This window comes from Anopheles marshallii, chromosome 3 (assembly GCF_943734725.1).
Source record: "Anopheles marshallii chromosome 3, idAnoMarsDA_429_01, whole genome shotgun sequence".
In the NCBI taxonomy this organism is placed as follows: Eukaryota; Metazoa; Arthropoda; class Insecta; order Diptera; family Culicidae; genus Anopheles; species Anopheles marshallii.
Window position 1 is genome coordinate 78989563 of NC_071327.1, and position 13091 is coordinate 79002653.

At 44.6% G+C, this 13091-nt stretch overlaps 1 protein-coding gene across 1 annotated transcript in view; it reads right to left on the reverse strand.

Annotated features, from left to right (window-relative positions):
* LOC128712038 (protein scabrous) overlaps window positions 1–8880 on the reverse strand; it is a 51754-nt gene extending 42874 nt beyond the window's left edge. Inside the window, exon 1 of the mRNA XM_053806933.1 lies at window positions 8385–8880. Within this exon, the coding sequence (XP_053662908.1) occupies window positions 8385–8797 (413 nt within the window). The 5' untranslated portion in view covers window positions 8798–8880. The remainder of the gene's footprint in view (window positions 1–8384) is intronic.
* Window positions 8881–13091: the final 4211 nt, after the last annotated feature.

Below are 13091 nucleotides of genomic sequence, written 5' to 3' on the forward strand. Positions count from 1 at the left end.
CAAAGACACGCTCTAGTCTAAAAAACGGGTCCGTCAAAACGTTAAAGCTACCTCGCTGCTTCGCAAATCTCTCCGGACGGCCTTACGAGCTCTTTTGTGCGCGCGTTGCGTGTTGAGGTATGCTGTATTTTCCATTTTCTTCTGATCATGCAAACAACCAAATTCAATCACCGTTCGTGATGTGTGGGTGCCGTGTTGAATGGTCGCCGCACGAACTCGTGAAGCGCAAGGTTGGTTGCCTTTACTGCGGGAGTTGGGGTTTTTTTCGTGTTTGTTTTGTTTTGCGAAACCAAATAGCTTCTGTTCTTTCACCAGACATGGGGCAGACTTTGAACATTCGAAGGTGCGTTCACACGGTTGGAGGTGGAATGCTTAATGTGTTTAACTTTTCCACCATGTGTACATTAAGGGTGCAGGCAAGTAGAATGCAGTAGCTGAACGAAACGAATTTCGCTCAGTGGCAGGTACCCGGGAAAAGGCAAACACAGACGAAAGAAACCCCAAAAAATCGCAACGAATCGTTTGACTTTGAGCTGCACTTCCAGTTTTCCCAACGTGTTCGCTTTCCATAAGCTTCTTTACTTCCCCTGCCCTAAGTTCCGCCCTGCAAATGCCACTAACTGTGCTGGAGGAATATTTGGAAAAGCCTCGTTCCTCCTTCGAAATCAGACACGTGGCGTCGCCCTTTCAATCTTTCTACCTTGTGCTGGGTGAAATCCGATACCCTTCAATGACATGCTGAACGGTGGAGGAAAAAAAACAACCCGCACACATATACACACATTGAGATGGGAGGGGAGGGGGACACTGTTGGTGTTACCAGCCCTTAATGTGTTTATCAAGACATGGCTGAAGTCTTGGGCGCCTCCATTCGTTCGTTCCAGGAAGCCTTATCGAGAAGCGCACCCCAAACCCCACGAACTTCGATGGCAATGGTGGTATGGGAGATATTGAGTAATAAATGAAAGGCTTATTACTTGCTACTTTTTCGCCATTCATGTCTGGTGACTTGTGCTGTGTAGGTGCGTGCGTGAGGCAGACCTCCCAAGAAGACTGTAACGTACACGCGGCACATCGTAAGAAGCGACATCGATCCGTCCACTCTGTCTGTGTGTTGGCAAATTATTGAGTGTTTGCCGAACATTGCTTACCCGGCTGACGTACCTTCATAGACGTTAACGCTTCATATTGAAAATGGCCAAGATTACACTGTCCGTACTCATCGGGACAAGCTTTGGTACCAAATTCACACAGCAGGCTAACGAAAATAAAACAAAAAAAGACAAACAAGCAAACCTTCTGCGAACAAGCAACATCGTGGATGGGGGGCCATCGGGCGAAACAGCATTTTCAGAGTTACTCAACCTCAACCCAAACAATTACACTTCACCTTCCCGCTCGCACACCACCAGGAAAGCGAGTGAATCGGTGGTTGAAGGATGATTGGATGTGTTAGCTAAGGTCATGCTTCCCCGAGGTTAAATGGAGTGTGCTACTCTCCGTTACTGCCTGGTTCGTGGCACGTACGTGCCAACCATCGGGTATGTTGGACCTACCTAATTCGATCATAAAACATCCCAAAAACCTTCACCCACTCCCGTCTTCACCTTCCTTCGACCCCAGGGTCCCGGCAGCCACAGGGAGGATCAATCCCCAAAAACCCCACACACACACGCTCATCGTCCACGTGATAGAGGGCATCTTCTCGAAAAAGGGAAGAAAAACATCTATCCTTCCCGTAGTAGGATGATGGTCCCACCACCAACCAAGACATGATAGGGCGTTTTTCTTACGTTGTTTTACTGCACTTTTTTGCGTCTTCCGTCACAACCTTCAACAGCAGCAGCAGCAGCAGCAGCTTCTTTGGAAATGGTTCACGTGCAAACGTGTTTACGAGGTACCTCCCAACGGATGACACGGATGAAGCTGATGGCTTTGGCTTAACCGATTCGTACCGTAGCCGCCAACCCGAGCCCGAGTCGACCTGGCTTACTGGCCTCCGGGGAACCTTCGTTGGGGATGAAATTTGTACGATACCGCACTTGCTTCACCTGTCCCCCCCCTCCCTCATCCCTCTCCCCGCCCATCCGACAAGGTGTGTATTCCTGTCCAAGATAGGCAGCGCAAGAAACGATATAAAAGCAGCAGAAGACACAAAAACCCCTACCCCAGTGCAACACAGAGCGAGAGCACGTCTGTTATGGGGCGGGCCGGTATACGTGGGGTTGGTGCGCATCTGACAAACGATTGACATATTCTCGGGGACTAAATTGGCCCGATTGGCACCAGGTTATAGTATGCCCAGGCTAAGTGCCCGACGGCGCGTACCGTAGTGCCCGAGATGAGCTTCTGCTTTCACGCATTATACGTAAAATTATGTACCGCCGGGGTCACATACCGTACTACCATGGGGTCAACTTTCTCCTCCCCTGTCAGCATACGAATTCGACCTCCCTTCGCCAAAGAACAACGGTTGAAAGAGGCAAAACCTGTGCAGCACCAATCCGGTGTACCCTTTTTGTCCAATGTTCTCATATATTTTTATTAAAGTCCCCCAACGGGTACTGAGCAGCAATGCTATTACTTTTATGTGCTCTTGGCTATCTTGCTGGAGTACACTGGCAAGAGATTGAGAGGATCTCATTCCATTTTGTTCCTAGCTTGCTTCTGACATGCAACCTGTATGACAAAAAAAAAGATCACAACGAGATGACATTTGTGATCCTTAGTTAACAAAAGTGCCAACATTGCCGTACGTATTGCGGGGTCCAACGGCAGCAACAAAAGTCTGATCAGAAGTGAGTGGCCTGTGTTGGTACGTTCCGGACTTCCTGCCATCCGTGTTCATGTTTGATGAGTTAATTAAAATGCAAAGCATCGACTTTAGGCAGCAAATGAATGCTTCTTGCTACTCCGCATTAAGGTCATTTGTGGGCACGAGGGAAATAAGAAATTTCGACCTCAAACGAATGGTCCAAACGAAATTGCAGCGTTACTCGGACGCTTTGGACGGACTTTGGAAGCTTTTAAGCACGACGTTAATTAGTGCGAAATGATGCAATTATTGTGTGGTAAATTGGTAAGCTACTTTTTGCAACACAGATCTGCTTCGGAAGAAATGTCTTAGCTGTGCGTCAAAATGTTGCAACGGTATTGATCGTATCGCAATGTCTTCTCTTATCAGACGGCCACACAATAAATCTCGTCTCGCAGGAACGCATCCAATGTCGATGTGTCGATAAACCTGCACTGGAAGTGTCCGAGCGGATCAAAATCTCATACCTCATTTCCGGAACGTCCCGCTAACGGGGCTTTTTCTCGTAGCAAGCATAATCCCATTTTACCGGCTTTCAGGTTCCTGAGCACGCAGTTCTGAAAAGTCAAGCCTCACACAAATCCGCCCAGTGGCGTAACGAGCCCATCCAAAAGCGCACGAGAACAGGACGACCATTTAACTTGGTGTACGTGCGTGTACGTGCGATTTGTTCGCATCTTCCCGCAACTGGGGTCCCATCGGCCGAACTGAAGTCACATCGTAAACGCTACCAGCAATCGATCATTTGCTCCGGCGGGTAACCACTTTTTCCTGGGACATTTCTTGGTGCCGAGAAACCGAACAAAAAAAAACACATACACACTCACACACCCCAAGCCCACATTTTCCCGTGTCTCGCTTTGAGGATACCCCGTCAAGGTGGCTTAAAACCTCGTTACCCACAGCACCCGGAGGGAAGGTTGCAAGTGGCATTACCGCAGCAAAGGATCCAAGCTTCCGGTTCGACAGCGGACAAAACGCTATGCCGTGTGTCCCTGAGTGTTAGAGCCGAGAACAAGCTGCAGTTGTGTATGTAGGTATATGTGAGATTTTTTTTTTCTCGTTCGTTGCTGTCGCTTAGTTCCTTCCAAAACGCACCATTCTGCAAGATTGGTCGTTAGAGCTGATTGGCAAAAGGATCCCGCTGTTGGTGCTTGGCGCTGCTATTGCCTGGTGTTGCCATTGCCGGTGGGGAAGAGTTTGAACTGAAGAAAAAAAAACACACACACACACACGGAATGCGGAATCTCTTTCGCAAATGGTAAGCACATCTCGACAACCTGCTCGTTTGGTGAAGCCTTCGGCTTTTGGGCTATGGTGGTAAGGTTTTTTTTATGCTTTGCTGCTGTTGCTTTTTTTTACCTTTCTCCCTTCGCATGGGCGACCATTTGGTTCGAAACCCGGGGACTAGTCGCGTTCTGGCCACACACATACACGCTCTACGGTTCGTACGTATCGAAACTCCGTCCGCACATCCTCGAGATGGCCCTCCAGGTAAATGATAAATGTATTCGCATGTCAGCAAGGATTCGGGTTAAAGTAAAGCTAGGTGCGACAAGCTTTAACCCTGGCATGGTGCTCGCTCTTTGGGTCGGTTGCGAACGCGACAAAAGCCAGCATTGGGTAGGATTTAGGTGTTGCTGTCGAGGCATAAGGCCGAGCCACGATGGCGATTGACGGTGGACAATGGACGACTTGTTTGCAGGTGATGGACGGCTATGACCGTTCGTTCGTACTGCGTTAGAAGCGTATGCAAATGCAATTTGTTCGTTTGCGTTTTTTTAAAGGCTTTATTTATGCAAAAAAAGGAGCTTTAACGCTATGGCAGAGGTGTTTTATAATTTGAGGTTTGATTTATTGGTTGCTTATAAATTACATTTTTTGAAAAAAATGTTGCATTTTTAATAAAAGTGTATTGCAAACATTGAAATTTGTCAAACTGTTTTACTTCTTCCTATAAGTTTTTGTAACCAAAAACTAATATCATTAACAATCCACTGTTCACGTTACTATTGAAATTCCCTGAAATATAGCTATGATAAACATAAGACAAGCGCCAGCATAGTTTGTTAAATTTTCCTTTGAATAGGATCATTTCAAACATCAGACATCAATAGCAATAGGATCGGAATGCAAATAAACGGGAAAAACGAACCGAATAGTTTAAATGGCTAGAGGCCAAAGAATACTCCGACCAGCTGTAGTGCTAAATCGTGTAATGCTCCATATGTTCCATCGATAAACGATGCTCCCGTATCATGCCGTTGTCAATTTCCCAAGCCTGCCAACTGAATGCTTTGACAGCAGCAGAAATGTGGAAGGATAGAAGGACAGCGTCACTATTGGGACCGGACGTTCTGAATGCAATTTAAATACCCCAGCACTGTGTTTTTGCTTATCTTCGAACGCTTTGCCGTAAGTTCACCTTTATGCCGCCCATTCAAAATGGCTCACACATCGGACAGCCGGTGTTGCGATGCATCCCCGATAAGCTACGGCGGCGAGCGAATCGTCCCTCGTATATCTTTATTCTATCACCGGCAAATGGCCGGATCCGGTCGGACGCAAGAGCAAGTCGAAGAAGTTTATTCCGAGTTCTGAGCAAACACCGTCTCCTATCTGTTTCCCGTTCGACCGAAACGAATCCTGCCCGATAAAATGAATTGATCCGTTTGGTATGGAGCAATTTGTTTCTAATGGATATAAATGTACCATCGATTAGCTTGAACCTTTTTGTCGCGGTCCGAAACCATGTCGTCCAGGGGCAAATCTTTTTTTGCTGGCCCAGGCACGATCCAACTGGACCCGGAGAATGAATTGCGAATCTGCAAGTGGTGGTAACACTGTGACAATTGAACGTTCGGCACAGCAAAGCACGAACGGTCCTGATACTGCTGAAGCCAAAAAGGATTACCGAGACACACTCGCACACTATCGTTTGTGCACGGAACAGCAAACCAGCACAAACATCCCCACAAGAAATCAACTCCTGGCAGTGGAGGAAAAACAAAAATAAAGGAACAGGATGGTGAAAAGAGATGGCTTTTGGTTCCGGGCCTGCGGTCGACAACGGTGGCTGTTCGGAAAATACTTTCTCATTAATCAAACGGAAGGGATCGTAACCTTCATCACGGACTACTCACTACCGGTTGACTACTGACTTTTGCCCCGCTTGCGGTACTGTGCGGTGCTGCCCGGGCAAGGAAGCGTCGTTGGCGTGTTCCTTCGCCCAAAAGAGATTAGTGCATGAAATGAGTTGCGAAACCATTAATTAGAAGACCCGAGTCCGGGGCAGCTCTGGCTCCTTTCGGCTGGAGCAGGAACTGTTACAGTGTACAAGACTGGTGTTTGGTCTAGGTTTGGCAGCACGTACGCGCATAGCATAAAAAAGCTCCTGTCACTGTTTTGATTGTGCTGGCAAGCAGACGGATGCCGTCTGTGACTTTAGTCTCAATCCGGTACTAAACATTTCATCCATCCCGAGAAGCCAATTATTATCGGCTTTTAATAAAATCTTACCCATTCTACCCTGACAACCCAAAACCGATCCGGTTTGGGGTAACCGCGAATGTTTTCGGTTTCGTTTCGGTTACCGCTCGGGTGAGTTTATGGGCCTACATCATTTATCAAAACTTCAGGAAGTTCATTCGAGTTGAAGGTTTGGGAAATTGCAAATTTTTCGGTATTCACCTTCGGTATTGGGAAGTGGGAGCTTCTAGGCCTCCCCGTCCGATGCACGTGCAGGGGTGCGTAACGGTTCCGTAGGGAAGGCCGCATAAATTGATTGATTCGTTATTTGACCATACAGCTCTTTGTGGGTTTGTTGTACAGCTTGTTCTTGTTTTTTTGTTCTCTCCCTCTCTTTTTATTCAAACTTTGCTCACCATTGGGGGAATGAAAAATGGACGAAAAGGTTGAGCTGGGTTACTTTGCCAAGCGGAAAACCACGCTTTGAATACATTTCAATGAACAGGAAATGTAATTTTACAGGGCTGTGTGTTTGGGTTTGGTTTTGGGTGTTGGATACTTTTGTTTGCTTGTTTCGTAACGAAGAAGATGAGTTTATTGGCTGGTTAAGATAAGCGTTCAATTTTACACTCAATAAAGCGAAGAGTTAGGTTTCTTTTCAGATCGTTATCATAATAAATATTAAATCGAATATAGATGAACAATTTGAATTTAGAACTTTTCCTAGCTAGATCGGCTGTATAAAACAGTACAGACTTGAAGGTGTTAATAGAAGTTTAACCAAGAAGGGAAATGTTTGACAACTTTTGTGTCTCACCATGAAAAGACCGACCGGGAGAACGTCGCGTCCAGTGAGAAAGAGTGGTCGAATTGCTGGCTATCTCAAGTGAATGCCGTCGAATAAAAATCGAAGAGCAAAGATTAGTTTCGATCCGACAGGTTCGGTGTGTTAGTACGAATCACTAGCACGGTGCCATGCAATAGATCTTTATTACATATGCAATATGCCCAATAATAGGCAATGTTTAAATGTTGGAATGTTTAAAGCTAGTCGAGGAATATTTGAGGGTGTTTGAGAATGTTTTAATAACTCTCTTTTAGAATGTGATGATGAAATGCATGCAAAATTTAGAAGCCCCATATTGTTTAGCATACTAAATTAGATCATGATAAGTTTATTTAGCATGGTTTCATTTGCAATCAGTATGATAAATTTTATTGCTTTATGGACTGTATAATATGGTCTTAAAATTGGTTTAATCTAACCGCTTGTTCTACACCGTTCCAGAAAGTATTTTGAAAGTTTTCTCATGAAAACTTGTTGTCATTCTTGTACATCTTCACAGTTGACTAAACAGTCTTTCGTGTCCTTCGCTTACGACACTGACGATGCGATGAGGAACGATTTCGTTCCATTTGCATACTGTGGCAGGATTTAATCGTGTGGTTAAAACTTGTCACCCCATTTCTGCTGTACAGTCGGTCCAACAAATTCCCTAGTGAGATTGATTTATCAGCAAAATTAGCGCAAGAGCTTTTAAGACAGTAAAGTCAGCAATTCAAAAACTCACATAAAACCTTACAGTTATTAACAACTATTGCCCAACTCATGCTCAAGGCAGCGTTTTCGCCTCAGCACGTTTGAACATTCCAATCCCCTTTTATGGGCCATCAAAACAAAGTCCCTCTCTACACTCACTGCTTCTCGCTGCAACTCGTTCGAGGTTCCTTGCTACTGTTTCCGGTTTCCTGATTCAGTTTAGTTGGGTGGATTATCTTCCCATCTTTTCCCGCTTCACGCAACCGCTAGGGAAAACCACTGGCAAAACTTTGGCAGTGGTTTTTATTTGGCAAAAGCAGGAAGAAACTTTCACGCCGTACTTGCAAAACCGCCTTCTTCGGCACGGAAGCGATTACTAATTAAAGTTTTCCTGTGTGTTTCCATCCATCCTGGCCCAATCGGAACAGTGCATCCTGTCGGAAATGCTTGAAATAGCGAGTGCAGGAAATGCACTCGCAGTGGATGTGTTTGGCATGTGTTCCGACCGCAAATCCGACCCACCCACAAGACTCCTTTTGGTATCCGTTGCCGCAAGCTTACCTCAGCTGATCCAGCTCCTCCCGTATCTGGGCGTCCGTGATTTCGGCCGCGTTCTTGCGCACGTACTTTTTCAGGCTGTTCTCGAGCATCTTGTAGTCCTCGCGCCGCTGGTACGTAAGCGCATTCAGCTGCTTCGACAGAAGCCGCACCTGATCCTCGAGCGTGAGTGCATCGAACCGTTCGCTATCGGCGTTCGGTTCATCCGGCAGGACCGCCGTCAGGACACCTTCTAGCGCGGGCATCCGCGGCTCGGCTAGTCGGTTGGGAGGTGAGTTCACACCGAGCGCTTTATTGCTGGTGCTCGCAGTGCCCGGCGTCCCATTGAGGGCGGTTGAATGGGAAAACGATACTAATCCAAGGATAATCACTACCGGCACGAATGCACACACCATCTTGGGCGCTTTGTGGAACATTTTTTTCAAACTGCGTAAGTTGTGCGAGGTTAAAGGATATTTCTTTTCCGCACCTGTTTTATTTACTACACCGGATAAGGTGTTACGCCATACGAACGCGCGGAAAACACTATCACACGCACTCACACCGAAACACACGCTTTAGACATCGACGCACATAGCACATAAACACTCATCCCAACACTGCTCCAACCCACTTTTGTATGTTTGCTTTGATCAGGGAGCACGAGATGATGTGCGCTCGTGATATGCTGCAGCGATATTACTTCGCCTTTCGTCCTCTTTTTTTATTTGATTACCTTGCACAACAGAGCAGCAATAACACTGCAAGTGGCAGCGAGTGCAACCTGTTAAGCTTCGCACACACTAAACCGGTCGCTTTTCCTCCTTCCGTAGCGGTTCACACTCACACGGTGATGCAGGTGTGCTACCAGCAAGGATACGAAAATTGCAACGAAAAACTGGCACCGAACGGCACACGTACATAGCAAACGATGTGCCACATACACACAGGTGATAACGGAGCAATATGTAAACACTCACAAACTTACACACAAATACCAAGCACACAAAATCACACACACACACAAACCGAGCGATTGCACTGCACCGCACACAAGGGGATGGGGAGCACAAGCAAACACTCGCGGACCGTACCACGCCGATAAAGCTTTTATCCTTCGATCGAACGCCTTTACATCCCTGTGTGTCTAGTCGTAAGGGGTTAAATTATAGCTCGGGTAGTTTACTGGTTGTGTTTTATTGGTTTTTTCCCTTTATTGCTAAATTTTTTCCCATACACACGCACACACTCTCTCACTACTGTAAAATTCACTGCGCTTTAACGTTTTGACAGTTTGCGGAATTCACGCTTGGTACAGGTTACTACGATTTAGATTCTGCACAAAGTCGGTTACATCTGATGGAAAAGGAAATAGAGGAAACAATTAGTTGATTGGTGAAAGTGAGGAAATTGTGCGTTAGTTACTTGCACACGGACGAACAGAATATAATATCCTGGAGCGCATTTCATTTCGATCCCATTCTAGGAATAAATCAGGACCAAACTAAACAATCGTGTGTGCTGGCGATGATGATGCCTGTCCCGTTTCTGCACTGAATACATCCAGAAAACATAAAACTAGTGCGCCTATTTATGTAGCGAAAACGACAGCGAGTGCACACGTAAAATCAACTCGATCCGTACCGAGTACCATTCGGTACGTGAGGGTGAGTTTGATATGTTTTCTTGTTTTTATTTCGTCTGGCAGTCGTCACTCACATAAGATGAGGGGTTTTACCTGGTCCACACCATGTTTACCCCCTTATAGTTACGTGCCACCGTGTATTGAGCGATGGAAAATTAGTCTGCTTCTGAGAGGAAAAGGAAAAGCTCCATTCGAGGAACTATCCTTTTGCAACAGGAAAATATGGAGGAAAACCCCGTTGTTCCAGTAAAGAAACGTGTTCTGACGAGATGGAGAAATTGCAATGAAATTAAAATAATAACACAGACAGTCTGGAAAAAGCCGGTTGGAAGGAAAAGAAGAGCGCGAGATGAGTTTTTGTTTGGTTTTCAACGGAAAAACCACACCAGACAATGCTTAACGCACAGACTCACGTACAAAGTCGAAAGCGTGCAATGAGGAGGGTTTTTTAACATTTCCCAACCACATGTCCCCCGCTTTTCCCATCCTATCTTTTCCACCCTTTCCTCCTTCAGTTTCAATACTTCAAGCGAAGAACCTTTTCGCTGAAAATACTTGTTTGCTACCCACAAAAGGATTCGAGTGTTCAGGGGAATTGTTGGAGTTTTTTTGTGCACACGCTGGCTTTCACCATCCACAGTCACAGAAGCAAACGATGAAATAATTGTGCCACACAAAACTCACGCTCGCACGCATTTGAATTTGACAATAACAACAACAAAAAAAAAACGTACACGTGCGCTGACAATTAAAAAAAATGCTCCACAACACCGTCGTTTTGGAAAAATTGACGTTCGGTTCCACAACACGCCGGTTGGATGATAAATTTTCAATTAGCGCCAGACAAAAGTTGTTAGTTTATTTTCCCGCGCGCGCTTCGTTTGTGCATTTCCACGCATTTGTTGCTGTATTTTTAAATATTTTGTTTTTGTCTTCTTGTGCCGATGTCGACACATTTTTCCTTTTTCCGTATTGTCCAAAACGATCGGTTGGATTTTTTTTTTAATTTTGGTTTTTTCGAAACCGGTCAGCCGCAGCGTGTGAGTGAGGTAAACGTAGCGCAAACTGTTATTCCAAATGATGATCGGTGTGGTTTTCCGCATTGATAACGCTGAGGGAAAACGGGAAGCGGCGGTACAGGAAAGAACAACATTGAGTTGTACTTTGATTTGGTTGTGGTGTGAAATCATACGAAAAGTGCATCGCGTTGTGTCGGCTGAAAGGGTGTGAAGAAGGTTGTTTTTGTTTTAAAATGATTGCGCCAGTAAATATGTTTGACCTATTATTGTTCTGATGAGCAGTTTGTTTTATTTTATTTTTGTGGAAATGGAGGATGAAAACTCAACGCCAATGAAAGAGGAGTTAATAAATAATTCACTAACAAACTATGGACCCCACAACAACACCTCCTGGACGAGCTTCAATGCGGAAGTTTTTATATGAAACAAGCACGAATATCAGGCATTTGTGAAAAGAAAAAGAGATTATTTCATGTCCCGCATGAATTTCGTCCTGGCGTTGCACGTTTCTTTTCATTCCTGGGAAACTTTTTGTTTATCTACATCCAGTTTTCTTGTCCACTTTTCGTGCCCAACACTACTACTACTACACACACACACACACACACACACACACACACACACACACACACACACACACACACACACACATACACACTGCCACGGTGCTTTTCTTTTGCCGGAAAGTTCGTTCATCCAGTTCGTAAGCGGCACACGAAAATGTTACGCTCAGACACGACACCACCGCGAACCATTCCACCAGTTCGATCCGATTTAACTTTATCCTTTAGGCTTTGGGAGCGTTCTGTCCGTTTTGGCGGCAGTTGTTGCCGTACCATCTTCACTTAGGACACCGAAACTTGATTGATAAATATTTAATTCCACTCCAGCCACGCACACACACTAGGAACACGGTTTTCCTTTTCTCGTTCGGTGGTTGAAGTTGCTTTAAGCACACCGCACTAGACACGGAATATCCTTTTCATTAAACTTCATTTTCATGCTAGTGTCCACAGTTTCGTACAGCTTGTTGTTAATAGTGCATCGTTTTTTTTGTTGCTGTTGTTGTGAAATTTTTTCAATGTTTATTGTCATGTTTTCACGAGTAACGAGACACATTGATAAAGGAAAACTTGATGGCTTGATAAGGGCGGGACATTGCAATAAAAACTACGTAGGTCGTTATCACAGCATCGAGAAACTTCTACACTACACTAAAGACGGCAAGCAAACGCAACCAAAAGAAGATTAGCAATTAAACCCTTTAAGAATGGGAAACACTTTACAAGCATGTTCGTACCTTCTTCAATCACCCAATGTTGTAGAATTGTTTTTTTTTTCTAAACCTGTATTTTGTAAACTTTTGTTTTCCCTTGTTTGGTTCACGATCGGTACGACTACGTTTACGCTTGGCGTATGATCCTGATTCCCGCTGCAAGGACGATTTTATCCTTTCGCCTGTGACGTCCGCTCGGTTCGAGAGTTGCTTTCTGTTTGGTTCACTTGACAGGCGATCAGTTGTTTCTTAAAACAAACCTGACCTAACGTTCAACGGACAGTCCGGGAGAGCTTTCACAGGTGTGTTGGCGCCTGAGAGAGAGAGAAACAGCGAGAGAGAGCATAATCGTACGCACTTCATTTGGAATGAATGTTCATTGATGTTCCTTTACAGGGCTAGCGAAAAAATAAACTAAAATATTAATAAAAAATAGAATTTTATTTTACATTACTTACAGCAAGGTACAAGTTTCAAAATTTCAATTTTAACCTATCTTTGAAGTAGTGTAAATTTTCTCCGCTATTGATGAAGTCTTGTGGAAATGGTAACATTTTAGCAATGGAAAAATTATTATTTTTAGCAATGGAAATAAATTAAAATTTATTAAATTATAAAATACACAACTTTTTCTATATATGCTTGAAATATGCCTCAGTATAACATCCAACTTTTTTATGATTTGTGTGCAATTGAATGTATGTAACCTTACCAAAGAATAAATTTTTAAAATATTGTTTAGATAAGGTGGTGATGTAATGGTTAATCTGCGATTTGGATTAAATATGATG